Here is a 17,852-nt window from a genome sequence, read left to right as displayed (position 1 = left end):
AATTATATTTTTTCTAGTTAAACACAAGTGGCTGAACTATTAGGGGCAGAATTTCTTGGGCATTAATGACTGAAGAACCTTAAATATTCCATATAAGTTCATAGGGTAATATGTATTTGTTATTCATACATTAAGAGAAAACCGTGAGTAGTAATGTATCTGTGAGGACTGAAATTCATATTGTGTTGCATAGATGTTAGGTTCCTTGCTTGAAGAATTGCTCATTACTGATTTGCTATAGGAAATAAACAAGGTGGTACTTTCGTAGAGTGTAATCATTCTTGCAGACTACTTCTTGAACTTATTCAAGTGGAACTCAAAGTTTTTGGATCACTTCTTTACAGCAACATGTTATCAGATCTCTTCCTGTATTCAGCTATTTGGTATAATTCCATTCTAATTAGAAAAAGCAGCAAGAAATTCTTATTGGGCATATTGAAAGGGTTTTTCACCTGGAATGTAGATTATTTTATCTTCTAAAAAACTTTTAATTGAAATATGTAGATAGAATACAGGTTCTAATATGAAATCTACTTCCACTCCATCTAATGTGAAATTCATTTGCATTACATTGAATCCAGAAATGTGTACATGCATTTTTATAGGGGAGATATTTTATAACTTTCAACAAAATTTTCAAATAATAAATTATCAAATTGGTGAGGTGCTGGGAGTGACATTGGCCATGGTGGTAGTAAACATAATAAATCAGTGACTGCTGTAATAGGCACCAATTTATTCATTGTAGACTCTGACATCTTAAAGATTTTCTGGTATTTTTAATAAGAAAAAAAATTAGTAACTAAAAAGGAGAGCTTGGGTAACCTGGGACCTGGCACGATTCAAACTGGTACAATGAGGTTCTCTGTTCTTTATATATAAAGAAACTAGGCTAGATGGCCTTACCAGGGCACAGCTCTGGACTGGACCCAACTTTTAGTAGGATCTTACTTACTCTTTTAACAAAGGCCAGGAGTAATAGAAACAACACTTGTATTTCTATGACTTACAGGGAAATACATAGATGTGGTGTTTTTTAAAAATAATATTAAATTAATTACAACAGATAAAAATTAAACATTTGGGAAATACATTAACAATGGTATAAGCAAATATATATTGACTTGGAAATGTGAAGCCAGTAGATCTCAAACACTTTAATTCTGTTATCCCCCTTAGGGTTATCACTGAGGGTGAATTTATATCCTTTGTCCCATGTGTCCTACCTTACTCCCCCTAAAAAATATATGGTCATGCAGTTGGGGCTAAAAGAGCTACTATTATTGATTCCTTCTTTAACCATGATAAAGTTCTTTAAAATTAAAGTTTCTTGGCTGGGCACGGTGGCTCACACCTGTAAGCCCAGCAGTTTGAGAGGCTAAGGTGGGCGGATCACTTCAGGTCAGGAGTTCAAGACCAGCCTGGCCAACATAGTGAAACCTCATCTCTACTAAAAACACAAAAATTAGCCGGGCGTGGTGGTGGGCACCTGTAATCCCAGCTACTTGGGAGGCTGAGGCAGGAAAATGGATTGAGCTTGGGAGGCAGAGGTTGCAGTGAGCCAAGATTGTACCACTACACTCCAGCCTGGGTGACAGAGCAGAGACTCTGTCTCAAAAAAACATACATAGTTTATTGTTAATTCATCTAGGTTTTAATAATTTTCATAGGATAAAAACTTGTATATAGTTTATTTTCTTTTAATTATATTTTTTAAGAAGTAGAATATCAACTAAATTTTTTTCTGTTTAGTGACGAGATCTGCAATGTCAACATTTTTATTAATTTTTGGGTAAAAATGTATATTCTATAATAATAGTGATAACTTGCAAAAGTTCAATTCTGAACATTGTTGGAGTGATTAAATTTAAAAGTGTAATGAATTTTGGTTCTCCTGTGTTCATTTATTATGGCAAATATGTCTGACACACACACACACCCTTTAAATAATAGGAAATAAAATCAAATATCAAATTCCCATTCTTTTTAAAAAAGTTTTATAGAATTTAAATAAAAACCACAATATGGCATTGGTAATAATTTAGGATGTGATTGAAATGAAAAGCCTTTGAGTCTTCTTTTTTACTTAAAAAATTTTTAGATTTATGTTAAAAGAATCATTGTCTTCTTTCAGATAAATTTGCGCCTCATTTTGGTAAGTGGAAAAACAAAAGAGTTCCTGTTTTCTCCTAACGATTCTGCTTCTGACATTGCAAAGCATGTATATGACAATTGGCCAATGGGTGAGTGATATTTTTCTCTTGAGTATGAATAATGTTGATTCTTTATGCCCTACCTTGTCTCACAAACATTTTGAAACTGTTATATAACATTTAAAAGAACAACCGAAAATTGAGAGTATAAGGCTCAGATTTAGAGGATCGTTGTACCCTTCCTTATCTTGCTCTTCAGCAGTCTCATTCCCAAATGGTAAAGGAGCCCAGAATGCAATGACTCTGCTTCTGTCTTAGAACTGTTTTAATGTAAGTGAAAAAAAAATTTTTTTTTTTTTTTTTGAGATGGAGTCTCACTATGTCGCCAGGCTGGAGTGCAGTGGCGTGATCTTAGCTCACTGCAACCTCTGCCTTCCGGGCTCAAGTGATTCCCCTACCTCAGCCTCCCGAGTAGCTGGGACTTCAGGCACGTGCCACTACACCCAGCTAATTTTTGTATTTTTGGTAGAAACAGGGTTTCACCATGTCGGCCAGGATGGTCTCCATCTCTTGACCTTGTGATCCACCCACCTCGGCCTCCCAAAGTGCTAGGATTACAGGCGTGAGCCACCGTGCCTGGCCAAAAAATATTTTTAATAAAGAAAAATGCAGCCAGGGATGGTGGCTCATACGTGTAATCCCAGCACTTTGGGAGACCAAAGCAGGAGGATTGCTTGAAGCTAGGAGTTTGAGACCAGCCTGTGAACATAGCAAGATGTCATCACTGCTAAAAATTTAAAAATTAGCCGGGCATGGTAGCACATGCCTGTAGTCCCAGCTACTTGGGAGGCTGAGGCAGGAGGATCACTTGAGGCCAGGAGTTTGAGGCTGCCATGAGCAATTATCAAACCACTACATTCCTGCCTGAGCAACAGAGCAAGACCCTGTCTCAAAAAAAAAAAAAAAAAAAAGAAAAGAAAAAAAGAAAAAAAAAACACAAAATAGTGAATATACACACACCTTCATATCAGTAAACCTATTTTTACCAAAACACAAAGAGGAAAGAACAACTATTTTTAACAGATAATACATTCTCTGTGGTCTTCTCTAGATAGCCTATTTAAAATTAAGTTTGAAACAAAGTTAACTTCTAATTCATGTCAGTTCTTGTGTTCTCTGAACTACTATAAGGTCAAGATGATTAATGTCTGTCTGTGCTTTCCATTTTCAAGCCAGTAACCATAACAATCTTGGAAAATGTGTTTGGTATTTCTTATTTTCTCTGATTTTTTTTTATATAATAAGACTGTCAGCTGGGCGTGGTGGCTCACGTCTATAATCCAGGTCTTTGGGAGGCTGAGACAGGCAGATCACTTGAGGTCAAGGAGTTCAAGACCAACCTGGCCAACATGGTGAAACCCCGTCTCTACTAAATATACAAAATTTAGCTGGGCATAGTGGTGCACCCCTGTAATCCAAGCTACTCAGGAGGCTGAGGCAGGAGAATCTCTTGAACCCGAGAGGCAGAGCTTGCAGTGAGCTGACATTGTGCATCTGCACTCCAGCCTGGGTGACAGAGCAAGACTCTGTCTCAAAAAAAAAAAATTGCCTCCCTCAAGTGAATTGTTGGTTTATTTTCTTACTTTGAACTTCCCCAGTGTCATCTTGATCCTTATGTTCATGTATCATAGTGATATGATTTTTTTCAGCTGATTTCACTTAATTTTATTAGCAGTAGCAATTTGAACTTTTAAAGGACAAGACTTGTTTTGACAAAGAACATAGTATATGTACAAAATGAGTCAATTAGATCAGTGTTTCTCAACCTTAAATAATATACGGAGCTTTTCTAGAGGAAGATAATTCTTGTAGATCTCTAGTTGCTGACTTAAATTATTTTTATTATAATGCGTATTTTAAAATGTAGAAACATAAACCCAGTTAAAACTCTTTATTCTTCTTAACTCATATACACAATCATAAAACTAAAAAAGATTGATTCAGAAAATGCAAATATAACTCTGAAACCAATAATGTTCAAGTTAACAACATTAATGTGCTAGATGATGTATTTTTGCCAAAGCCAGCTCACTGCTTACAGCATGAATACTGTTGAGTTTGTCATGCGTGTGTTCCTACATAGTGTTTGATGACCAGGTTGTCTGTAGAGTCACCATAAAACCTTTATTTATACAGTATAACAGATTGTTACTCAGTTTTCTCATAGGTAGAATGCATCATTTACCTGTTAAGTGAACCCCTGTTCTGATCTCATTAGCCTCTTAACAATTAAAGAAGTACTGACTGCTTGGCGCCAGTACAATCATAAATTTAATGCACACGTGAGTACTAAAACCCCAAGGCTGCACTTGGGTTATAAAGTGACTATTTAAATCATCTACACAATCTCCTCCAGATTTCATTAAAATGAAAATACAGATTTTCCAGATTTTCATTTAAAAAAAATACAATTTAAAACTTCTTGAAGAGGACTTTTAGACCCTAAGGATATGTCTTTGTGGATTCATAGGCCTAAATTTAAGAAATACTGATTTATACAAATACTTTCAACTACTGGATCTTTCTTCACATTAGTAACCAAGCGGCTAGTTTCTAAGTCAGGGAGATACTGAAGCTATAAAGGTTATAGCTAAGAAAGAATTTCAGAAAAGCTAAAGAAGACTAAATTTGGGCTCTAAGAATATTGGCTATTCTTTATAGCCAGGCAGGAATAGATAACTGTCAGTATGGAAAGCATTTTTAAATACCCAAGAATGATGTTGTTCTAAGTGTGATACAGAAAGATTACCTTTATGAGATTTTTTTTGGGGGGAGCGGTCATAGTAAGTAATAGCTTTTGATATATGGATATTATAGAAAAGATAACACAAGGCAGAAAAAGGGTAATCACTCTGAAATTTATTTGGGCAGTATTATAACTTAAGGTAAAAGAAATGCTTTTACTTTCATAATTACTTAGATATTAAAATTAGTTTAAATTCAAGTATAAGTCTTTGCCATAAATAGTATCCCAAATGAACAGACCATCTACCAGTACTGAATATTGATTGTATCAGTGGATGTTCCCTTATTTTCAAAAAAAAGATTTTGATTCCCAGTATTTCCTCAGGTTGCCAAATCTACTCAGCAGTTTTAGACACTGCAAGGAATAAAGAGAAATACTTTAATTTTTATTTTACATAAAATACTTAAGTTAAAAATCTAAGTCTATATTGTATCACATAATGTACTAAAGATCAGCAAATTAAATACTTATTGATGTTAATAACAAATGTGTGGCAAATATTAATAGCAGAAAATACTTCGTGCAACATACTTGTTGAAGGAATTAGTTTTCCTTAGCATACCCTTATGCTATTTAGTGGAAATATTACTAACAGGTGGAATAGTCAGACACATAGCTGTTATTGGGTCAAAGGTTCAAAAAAATCTGTTATACTTAGGATATGTTAATAACACCTGAAATTCTTCATTTAAGCTATATTCTAAGATTTCTCTAAATTTTAGATCCCTGGAGAGGGGAAGGGAGATAGCATATTACACCAGTGAAGTACGTGGAAATCATGACACTCTGTGTAAGACAATGAAACATGGGGCTTCAGGTTTCTGCATCTCAAAAAAAAAAATTCAAGTATTTTTAGAATATCAGTCTTTGTTTCCTGTGAATTAAACAATTACTGTCATTTACCTTTGTATCTATGGAGCACTTCCATCTTGATCATAAATATTCTATTAAACAATAATTTTGGAATTGATGAATTCAAAGCAATTCATACTATAGTATTAGAGACTTATTTGATCTTTCTTCTAGAATAGGAGGGACCTGGGAACAATGGGATCAGAAGGCAACAAAGCCTTACAGGAGACAGAAGAGGGAAGAGACTAAAGGCATGGAGCGGGGGCAGGAAATGACGGATTCATTTCTCCTCTGCTCATTTCTGCTGTGCCTAAGTTACCTAGAGTCAGTGGTTTTATCAAATTCATATTCATCATTTTGAATAGTCAAAAAAAAGGGCGAAAGAAAAGTCTCTAGTTACTTCCTTTATCTTCTGTCACTCTTTCAGAATAAACTATTTTTTTGTGTTAACCATTATCTCTTTCTATAGGAAACAAACACATTAGAATTGTTGACAAAAAAGACAAAGGAATTCTCAGATCATTACTAAACTCAAAGCTTAAATTGTTACATCTACAAGCTCATGAAAATTACTAAACCTTTACCCTATCATAACACTAGTGTCCTTAAACCTTTATTTTAATGGAGTGGTTTCCATCTTTTACAATAATATAAATTATAGGCTGAAGTTAAATATTCTGTTACCCATTCTGCCTACCAGTTTGTCTTATTTTCTTTGTGTGTACACTTTTCTAGCTTTCATGTTTGTACAGTACCTCCAAATATATATAATTTTTTCGGTTTCTTCCAAGTCTTCATTTTGGGTGAGGTGAACTAAAGTTGTATCTTCTCTAATGTTTACTAACTGACTTCAGATAGACAATAAGATAATATATCAACATTATCCAAAAGTAAACACAGTTTTTTTGTTATTCTCAATATCAATATATTAACTGTTTTTTAGATCTTTGTTAAGCCTGCTGTTTTCTAGCCTTAAATGTACATTTTAACAGGTACAAATATTGGAGCATTATAATACTATGTGTTAATTACTGGTAATTGAAATTAATTTTAAAATGATATTTCTTTTTACTCAGTAGGTCTTTCCCAACTCATTTGTATTAACTTTAAACTTGGGGACTACAATTTGGTACATTTTAGTATTCTTTAAGAAGCAAAACGAGTCTTTTTGCAGCTCTTGCTACTTAAAAGAATAAGTATAACCAAGGTTGCGGTAAATGTATGAATAGTGACTGTTTCTAATAGTAGTAGGAAGCTCCAAGGGCCTTCTTTGTACTCTAACTGATTTGGATCTGAATTTTTAAAACAATATAGTAGTACCTTAATTATGTGTTGGAATATACCTAACCAGTACACTGGATTCTTTTCAGACTGGGAAGAAGAGCAGGTCAGCAGTCCAAATATTCTACGACTTATTTATCAAGGACGATTTCTACATGGAAATGTCACATTAGGAGGTAACAGCCACCTTTGTAATGGGATTTAATGTCTGTCTCATGGTAGCATGATTCGCTTGTTTTAAATGTTAATGTCTTTGAATTTACTAAAAAAGATGATAAATTCAAACTATGAATTCTGCCTATTTCTGGTATGCCTACTCCTTCACATTGTATATTCTGTTAAATTTAATTTTAGGACTGTAGTAAGTATTTACTACCTTGTGAAATAAACTCTATCCCAGTATAGGTAGGATTCTATACCTACTATTTTTTAAATGTAACGTTATTATATTTCCAAATAATATAATTCAGATGTAGTATTTTAAACTTAAGACTGGACACACAAACTAGGAAAAATTTATGATAGTTTTCAAATATATGAAGGGATGTTTTCAGATGTTTCTACCTGATACAGTTGCTAATCATGTGAGAATAAAGTAGGTGGCTGACATTAGAGCAGCATTTTAGCATAATAGTTGAAAGAACAGATTTTGGAACTAGACTATTTAGGTTATATGTTAGCTGCACTACTTACTGGCTGTGTAAACCTTGGGCAAGTGACTTAACCAACCTGTGTTCCAGTTTCCTCATCAGTAAAATGGAATTACAATAGTGCCTACCTCATAGGTTAAGAAGGTAAATTACTTTATATATTCAAAGTGCTTACATGCATAAATGGTGCTTGGCACATAGTAAACACCTTAATTGTTAGCTATTATTGTTCTTTATATATGATTGGAGAAATGTAGCTCAATATTGCCCCCTTATGGGGTATATTTTCTACCATCAACAGGATTTGTTTAGTTTTGAAAATAGGTATTTCAAATATATTCAGATAATTGGAAATGTATAGGCAAATGAAATGGTCTATCTAAATATATATTTCACTAAATATAGCCTGACTTTTTCCTCTAAACCTAATATTTAATCTGTTTTTCCTTAAAGGTAGAATATTTGCATTCATTCATTCAGCATGTATTTATTAAATTCTTATGGGCCAACACTATGCTAAGCACTTGGGAATACAGGATTGAATAAGACAGAAGCTCTCCCTTCAGGTTGCTCTAGTATTACATAGGACAAACAGATAAAATGCACTGGTAAAAATCCTGGGCAATAAGGGCTAAAGTAGATGAATGCAAATGATTTTATGACAATGTCAAGTGAGTAAAACATTTCAGGCTATAATCTCACACTGAGTTTCACTGGTAGTATTATAACTGGTCTAAAAAATGCTGCTATCTACTAAGAGATATCTGGCACTTTAAAATGGAGCTTATTTGATTTGTAGCTTCTTTTTATAGCTTTTGTATAAATAGATGGACCAACTCTTAATGCTCTTCATGTAAGAATTGACTGTTAGCTCCCTGGCTATATTGTACATTCATTAAGGATGGGACCATGTTCTAGTCTTTTTAAAATTCTCCATGGCTCATACAAGATCTTATGTGAATTAAAAATTGGTAAATGTTGGTTGAATTTAATCTATCGATTATATCAGTGAACCTTGAAATGCTCCATTTCCCTTTTGAGTATTGATCTATGTGAGCAATTTCCCACCAGCTCCATTCCTTAATTATCTTTTCTGTTGTGACCTCAGAGTTTGAACGTCATATTAAAGCTCATAGAATTTGTGTTAAAATCAAAACTATTGATTTATTCCCACTAAAGTATAATTTTTTACCAGTATTTTTTTGAAATCTGTTTTAGAATAATGAACAGATTGACTTATATAATTATTATTGTAATTCTGTGTTGCTGTCCTTCTTTTCAAAAACAATAAACTATCTCTAGTGTAGAAGCATGGCCTGGACCTCCGCGTTAATAATTGTAGCTGGATGTTTGAGCAAGTTTGGATAACAACATTCAACTATTTGTCTTTTGGGTCTCAGTTTTTCTTTTTAGCCTCCCTGTGTTCTTCAATGTGAATAATAAAGAAGATAGCACACAGGGAAATACAACCATCTTTAAATATTTGAGTGGCCTGTGTGGAAGAAGGCTTTGTGTGGCCCTAGAACTTGCTCTGTATAGCCCTGTGAATTAGACTTAGGATCAATAACTGAAAATCAAAGACAGTTTTCTATTCAATATAGGAAAGAATATGTGAACACGTTGAACTACCTAAAGAAAGAATAGACTGCCAGGGAAAGTTAGTGAGATCTTGTTATAGGTGATGGTCAAGCAGTGGATGACCACGAAGTAGTGGGTATACAGCCATGGGTGGAATTCAGCCATTATGCGGACAAAGTAGGAAGCCTGGGCATTCGCTGCCATTCTTTTAATTTTCTGCTTAAGTTTCAGGTTGAAATGTTTGGTTATCAAATGTCTTAAAACATAGCCCTGAATCCCCCTTTTTAAAATAGAACCTTTATAGTCATATAGAGTTTCATTTCATTAAAGGAAAGGTATGACAGCAGCCTTGTTAATCGGAGGGTGAAGAAGATGATCAGCTAAAGCTTTGGCATTCAGTATGGCCCAGATTAGCATTTCCAAAAATGTGGCTCTGAAATAGTGGGCATGAGACTCATCTAGGATACTTATTTTAAAATGCAGATTTCTGCATGCCCTCTCTCCCCAACCCCCATCTCCTAATTTTACTAGTGAATTGAATTCCTGGGTGATTTTTATGTATGCTAAAGGTTGAAAACCTCTATTCTGGATATTGTACTGTGTCATAGGAGAGAGCAGAAGCATCCACAGTGAAAGGAAGAAAACGCATTTTAGATTCTGGTATTCCTCTTCTTTCACATTTTTAAATGTTATTAACATCAATACCTACTATTTCTAGTTAAAATTCAGATGGAGAAGAAAAATAATAGCTCCCATGCATTACATTTGTAACTTCAAATGGTAAGCCTCTCAGGAGCTTTCCAGGCCTGTCTTGACATTTTTTACATTTATATCTCAGTTCACCTACCTTTTTTCTCAGATTCATTTTCCTTGCTATCTCAAAATGATGATGGTAGTATATACTGAATGCTTTCTTTGTACCAAGTTCTGTGCAAAGCACTTTGCTTGGATTGTTTGATTTAATGGACACAGCTACAAAGGGCAGGTAATGGAATTAGTATCTCCAGTTTAGTCGAGGAAACAGAAGCTTAGAGGGTAAGTAACTTGCTGAGAGTTACACAGTTGGAAGTAGCAGAGATGAAAATTTGTGATCCAGGTCTGTCTTATTAGAGTCAAGAAGACGGGTATGAGAATGATATACAGCTTGGTATGTGTACATTTTAAGTTCAGTTCAAGGTTTGAAATGTTGATCAGGCTTTCCCAACTATTTAGTGAAAATTTTAATAACATAAAGTCTTACTTACATTTTGATTTAAGTCAGGCCTAGGAAGTTATTCTAAAAGCCTCCCTTTTTTCATTACGTATTTATGGGCCATCGTGCTTCATTTGAACATCAGAGGTTAAAAGTGTAGACCAAATAATGGCTGGCCAACTTTAAATGAGATTGGAACTCACCTTGAATATATGAAATAGTACTGGTGTTGAAGATAATTAGGATTCTTTTTAAAATCTGCATGTTAACCATCATCCTATAGAGCAAGTTTTAAAAAGCAGGTAGCTGGAGGATCATTATTGCTAAGTGATGATCTTAGGCCTTACTTCAGTTTGTAGTTTTTGAAGAGAGGGTAGTTTGAGGTGTCAGAACTAAAACATAACAACTATAGAAACAGTTCTAGAAGCTAAATATACCAGCTGCTTCTAATTTTATACACAGAGTAACAAAGGGATTTACCATGAAACTCAGTATTTGTATTTGCCTTAGTGGACATGGGTGTGTGTTCTATGTCTGAAATATTTCATGATAAAATTTATTAAATTTGTGAGTGAAAAATGTTATAAAGACTTGATTAGGAAACAGTGATTATTGATAATGCCAAGAAAGTGATTATTTTAACCTAATCTTTTTAAGAAAGTTCTTTTCTAATGGACGAATACAGGGTGAGAATAAATGTTTAAAATCAAGTTTATTTCTTGCATTTCTACATCATAGTAGCCTGTTCAGTGCAGTAATTTTATTAGGCAATAGACAAGTAATTAGATTTAGAAATGAATATCTCTTAATCTAAACTTTTACCTAATAAAGAAAAGAGTATTCTTTTAAAAAAAACTTTAATCCTTTCTCCTCTAAAGGTAGCCTCTGATATTAGCCAATTACATACTTTTTCTTATATCATTTCTTAATATGGATAAATGTGTCAAGCAAATGGCTATATAACTGCAAAAAATAATTTCTAAATTTTAAATGTTATTTCTGATAATATTAACCTAATTTTGTGAAGGTACTTTGAATTAAGTTGAATCTGTTAAAGAAGTCATAAAAAAGCAATCAATTTTTAAAATGGTTTTAAATCTGGATAGTGATTTTAATAGGTCGATATATGTGTAACTAATCATCTTTTGCTTTTCACATAGCATTAAAACTTCCTTTTGGCAAAACAACAGTGATGCATTTGGTGGCCAGAGAGACATTGCCAGAGCCAAACTCTCAAGGTAAGCCATGCACTGGAAAAGTATCTCAGTTGAGGCACAAAGACAGGCATTCAAAAATGCTAGGTTTTTCTTGGATATGCTGAGGGAAGGGAAGTTTGCATGGTTTATGAATAGAGATTGTCAAGCAGATAACCAGACATTTTTGAAACATGCTAAAATTAAAAGAACATTTATTACAGCTTCTTAATTTTGAAAAATGCAAACATTTTTAAAAACTCAAAACTACTACTTCCTACACTTGATTGCCTAGCCCATTTTCCCCTCCAGTTCTAGAATTTTTATAAACGAGGCTCTTCTTCGTTTTCCCTAGGTCAGAGGAATCGTGAGAAGACTGGAGAGAGTAATTGTTGTGTAATCCTGTAAACACTGTCTGCCTAGTGTGATGTGATATAGTCTTTGTCTTTCATGCTGCTGGGACAGAAAAGACCCAACATTGCTTCAGAAACCGTTCAGAACAGTCTGCCTGTAAACACATGGAACTGAATTACCACATGAACACTGTCATCTTTTCTCATGAAAGTAAAAAGAACCAAGAACATTTTTCACTCTGATTTTTTATTTCTTGTATTTTTTGTTGAGCTGTTTTAACACATATTGGTTTTTGAATGCAGTCAATCTCCAGGGGAAAAGTTAACAAGTTATCTTTCGTAGCAGAAACCATTTTGCTGCCACAAAATTTTCATCATCAGAACTAATAAATCAAGTGTTCCAAATATAATTTGCACTAAAAAGATTGGCATTATTTTCCTCATCAGCAGAATTTATAACAGTTTATGGTATCTAGAAATACTTATATATACAATTCCACACTGGAAGACACTCAGCAATTAATGAAGTTAATTACTGGGCCAACTTGAGAGGAAAAAATGGAAAAGAAACTAAAATGTTGGGTGAATTCTATCAAAGTCAGCCGTGGTGGCTGCACTGGCACAGAATACTAAACTGAGTGTGACTATTTTCACTGCAACAAATGAAAAAACAAAATGTGCCTGTTTAAAGCACTCAGTAGAGGGCTGATGAAACTAATTTTTTTTCCTTTAAGACATGCACTCTTGAGTCCTGCAGTAACTGAGTGTTTGTTTAGACAGCACAAGAAGGGGTGAGAGTGCGTCTCCTAGCCTTAATGTGGGAGGGTAGTTTCAGTCACTCATCGGCTTTCATTATTGTGCAGAAATATTAGAAAACCTCATTGATCAATTTTATGTATTTGAATATCAGCAAATTGAAATTTTCCATAATTATCATTAATTTGTAACAACATCCAGTGTCATGCTTACTCCTTAGAGTTCAGATGAATTCTTAAAATTAAAAAAAAACTCCATAGTACTAATTTTGTTTCTTTATATAGTTTGCGTTTGATATTAGTGCTTGCAATTGTATTAAAGTCAAAAGCTGATTTTTATGGCATACACAATTAAGAATGCCACTTTTTCTTTTATTTCATACCAATAATTTAAAGATTGATATGCTAAAAACAATTTGCACAGCACTAAAGCATGAGCTACTTTCATCTAAACCTGTAAAAATATGAAAGATTTTTATATTTTTTCACTGGGAAGAAATTCTTCCTGGATGAAATTACAAATATGTGTAGAATATATTTAATAAAAGACTTATAAAATACCTAACTACAGGACTTAAAATATAGATTGGCGTGTAGTATATAGAACAATATTCCATATAAATAAGTTTAGCCTTTATAAAAATGAAGTTGCAGGCTGACATTACATTCTGTACTTACTAAGTGTCAACAGCCCTTACAAACATTAAATGTAAATGGTTTCAAATGGTCAGCGTTGTTTAAATGTAATCATGTTATTTTATTCATTGTTAATGCTTTGATGAAAAGGCTTTATATGCAGTAGATCTATGAAAATATTGTTCATACTGATCAGAATTAAATTTGTATAGAGCAGAGTTTTAAAATGAATGTAAATAGCACTAAACGTTTTCTTTCTGCAACCTGTACTTACAGATTCTTCCTGTAAACTAAATAAAAAAAAAAATGATAGTGCATTTTGGTGGTAATTTTAAAGGTCTTGATTAGGTCAATAATTGTTTAAGCACCGTCTCATTCATGTTTTCTACTTTCATTTCTTAAGCTTTTAAAATTCATTTAATTAATATTCTGTTGTTGGTTTGGGGAGTATTCCCAATGTATCTTTGATATTTAACCTGGTTAATTTGTGTACAGTCACAACAATGGATAGAATTATGTAGTCTCCGTTGTCACTAAAATGTTATATTCAAGAGATGTTAAATATTTATATGCTTTGTTGACTAGCTGAAATGTGAATTCTGTTAGTGTTGACTAAAGAATCTGGTAGTTGCTTAATTGGGCAATTAAACAATTTATGGCTCTATTCTTTTGTAAAACAAACTACTGGTAATTATTTTTAATACCTATTTTCATTCTGATTACTCTTTTTTTAAGTTAAAGACTATCAGTTAATTAAGATTGAGTTTTTATGATGGTTAAAAATAATTCTCTATTGGTTTTTCAATATATTTTTCTGTGTGTTCTCAGATTATATATTTCCCTCAATTTAGAGTTTGCTAAGTGAAATAAACTGGTTCACTAGTAGAGAAAGAATTACGTCGCTTAATACCTAATATCATAGTTGTACAATATGAAAAAAAATAAAAAGTAGCAGTAAAATTATATACTGAAAACACCAAAAATTTAGATGCCTTAATAGTATATACGTGAAAATACTCAGCTGTCCCTTGAAAAATAATTCCTTGGACTGCCTGGTGGTTAAAATACGATTCCTCATATCCAAGGCTACTTTTGAAGATCCCTCTGCCAAAAATATAGCTCACTTATCTAAAGGTGAGAGCTGCATAGATCCAGTAATGTACATAAAGCCTGAATGATGAGCCTATGTCCCTGCCTAACGCTGGTGTCTCACTCATCTCTTTTACCTAAATTGTCCTGAACTTTGTTAAGTGTTCTGGACAAGGCCAAGCTTTTCTTTATTAAAACCTCAGCATGTCTCCCTGATCTGAACTATTTGCTTTCTCTTCAAGATAAGTTGTATTTTACCATGAAAAAATACAGTATCTAACATTACCATTCATGTTAAATGAAGTTTCCTCATAACATTTATCTTTAGTTTTATGAAGTCATCGTGACCAATGTTACAGTAATTTCTGTTAGCTGATTGTGGTAAACAATGTTTAATGTGAAAAGAAATTAAAACTTTCTTCATCTGTTGTAGAATATTTCTCTTCTTTAAAATGGCTTCTATTCATAATTCTGGTGTATTTGCCTATTCTTTATTTCACTACTGTTTATGTCTTTTTTTTCTTTCTTCAGTTAATGATACTCTTCAGTAAAAATCCACATTGAGCCAGCCTTTGGTATAGTTTAGCAAAATCAAAGAGAAGTATCAGCCAAAATTTAATATGCCTTCATACCGTTTTTATTTGTAACTTTTTCGAGCATTCCAGTTTGTTTTCCATTTTTGTGTTATAATATGGTCACTTGTTAGCCAAATGGAGTGATTGGGGTGGAGTGATTGGGGTGGGGGAGAAGGCACATGACCTATAATTACAAACACAGCTATAATTGAAACACAGCTGCAGGCTGTGCTGGAGTCTAGGCACAGTTTTTGTGGCCAGAGTAGGGTGGGGTTCTTGGGTGTGAGCAGTGGTAGTTGGGTGTGACTCCTGGCTTACCCTGACCCCCTGCCAGTTGGTGTGTTTCCTTCAGAAGGCAGTGGCTTCTATGAGGCTTTTACACAGGAGGTGGTTGACTTCTGAAAGAGATCATGGATAGAACTAAATGAGAAACACTTAGTTCTTAAATATCAGAGTTTAAAGCAGTACTGAAATGTGAAAACCAATTTCACTTACTACATTATTTTATAGTCTTCGACAGTGATGTCAGATGTTTGTCTTTCAATATTTTTCATATTCCTGTTTTTCAAAATGACAGCTTTCAATAAATATGGAGTAGGCATAGTAAATTCCCATTTGGGGAAAGGAAATGCCCATCTCTCACGTGAGTCAACCAATAAAAAAGGAGTTGGGTAAACACATTTTCTAAAATGGCTCTGGAAGTGGTTTGTTGTTAGAAGTCTTAGAAGAGTCTGGCTGCTTTTAGAATGTAGTAATTACACATTCAAACATTATTTGGTATCTTTTATTTTCTACACATGTTCTTGAAGCTTATTTGATGTAAGGGAAGTCTTACAATGAAGTGGGAGAAACTTTGCTATAGTTAAATAATATAAGGAGGCAGCAGAACCTGGAGGGGAACCGGGACAAGCCGTAGCAGAGTGGGACCCTCAGAATTCTTGTAGGAACATACAGGAAGACATCTGGGAGTTGGCCAGTTCTCAGTTGTCTGCCAGACGAGATAGTTTTTCTTCTTCCCTGCATGCTGGAACCTGTTTCCCCTTATGTCCTTCCTTACCACATGGTTTTCCGTGGGCATCACTCACCTGGGTTCCATTAGGGTGCCACTCCCCCAGTGTTTCTCAGGAGCATTTTTTTTTAAGTCTGATAATTTTAACACATCTACATTTTGACTGATAACTGTTCTTCAGTCCTCAGAGTTCAGAAAACCACAAGAATAGCTGGGCTTTGGAGTCAAGCCTGGCTTTGTTCTGGGTGATTTTGAAGAAGTTACTTAATATCTGAGCTTCAGTTTTTTCATTTATAAAAATCAACACATAGTTTAGAGAGTTGTAAGGATTATTTTAAAATAAATATTTAGAGCACTGATTTGTCTGAGAACTCATGCAAGCTAGCAAACCTGTCAGAAGGCCTTATGTTGGAAATAAAGTGCTGGGCATCAACATATACTCTAAACTTTATGGAAGTAGCTTATGAAAAGGCCAGAGAAAATGTGGATGACGCTGTGTTCATTTAAAAGGAAGATGAGTGGGGACATCTCAAAAATAAGCTCTGGAATAGAAGGAAAATAGGGGACCCAGTAATGACACAGCTTCAGATGTGTATATGCGAGGTACCAGGTCATACATAGAGCTTAGACATGTTAACATAAGGACATAAACATGACTGTCAAAATCTGAGATGCTATTTGTTATTAGGGTACAAAAATACACTGTTCAAAAGAAATGGGTCTAATAAAGGTGGGAAACTATATCAAGAATACACAAAGGGAACTTAGACCTGAGAGGGAAAGTAAATGAGGAGTATGTGAATAATGAAAAAAGACAAAAATATGATTGTCAGGTTATATTGTACTTTTCTTCATCAGATTAAGGCTATGGATTTCTGTTCTGAATCTGCAACAGGAAAACACGGAGACAAGACATGGTAGTGATGCAGTAGTTGGGCTATAAAAGACCTTGCTGGGTGTCTTGTTTGCTAAGAGTCTGATTAACTCTTGACTTGCTGATAATGCCATCCCATTAGGTTACCAGAAGTAACAAAACTGCTGCTCTGGGATTCATTTTGGCCCAGTGGGAAAGAATGATTCTAGAGGAAATGTTAGGAGCCTGCAGCGAACATAGGTGTGCACTCAAATGTTAGTAATGATGAGACTAAGGCAGACACTGGTGGTTGCTTCTCCAGCATCGCTGCTGCTTCCTTGCTGGGATATTGAGGAGTAACTGCTTTCCCCCACCTTGTGGCTTAGGGAAGTAGAACGTTATCCCAGCTCTGTTACCTTTGGTGTAATTGCTTTAGAAGTGGCCATGGGACTCCATCCTGGCAAAGGAGACATGAGGAAACTCTGCTGAGGGTGTTTCTGGGGAAAGTTCCTTCACTCCCAAGGAGACCTTGTGAGAGACTCTTTTTGCCTGTTTACATTATTTTGCCTGAACTTGATGACTGAAACTGCTATAGCCACATTTGGACACAGAAGGGAGCTAACCTGAGGGCAAAGCCAGCACATTGAAGCTGTAGAGGAGAAAGGAAAAAACCTGCCCTTGCAGAGCTGCTGATTCTTTTTTAGTTTTAAGTTCAGGCGCACATGTGCAGGTTTGTTATATAAGTAAACTCGTGTCACAGGGGTTTGTTATACAGATTATTTCTTCACCCAGGTATTAAGTCTAGTACCCATTCGTTATTTTTCCTGATCCTCTCCCTCCCACCTTCTACCCTCTGGTAGGCCCCAGGGTCTGTTTT

At 34.5% G+C, this 17,852-nt stretch overlaps 1 protein-coding gene across 2 annotated transcripts in view; it reads left to right on the top strand.

Moving 5' to 3' along the window:
* UBL3 (ubiquitin like 3) overlaps window positions 1-15,007 on the top strand; it is an 86,078-nt gene extending 71,071 nt beyond the window's left edge. For both annotated transcript variants that reach the window (XM_004054323.5, XM_019039869.4), the window contains exons 2-5: window positions 2,135-2,243; window positions 7,182-7,268; window positions 11,673-11,750; window positions 12,061-15,007. In XM_004054323.5, the coding sequence (XP_004054371.1) occupies window positions 2,135-2,243; window positions 7,182-7,268; window positions 11,673-11,750; window positions 12,061-12,113 (327 nt within the window). In that variant the 3' untranslated portion in view covers window positions 12,114-15,007. The remainder of the gene's footprint in view (window positions 1-2,134; window positions 2,244-7,181; window positions 7,269-11,672; window positions 11,751-12,060) is intronic.
* Window positions 15,008-17,852: the final 2,845 nt, after the last annotated feature.

The sequence above is a fragment of the Gorilla gorilla genome, chromosome 14 (assembly GCF_029281585.2).
Source record: "Gorilla gorilla gorilla isolate KB3781 chromosome 14, NHGRI_mGorGor1-v2.1_pri, whole genome shotgun sequence".
Taxonomy (NCBI): Eukaryota; Metazoa; Chordata; class Mammalia; order Primates; family Hominidae; genus Gorilla; species Gorilla gorilla.
The sequence above is the reverse complement of the archived record's forward strand: the minus strand, read 5'-3'. Positions and strand labels throughout refer to the sequence as shown.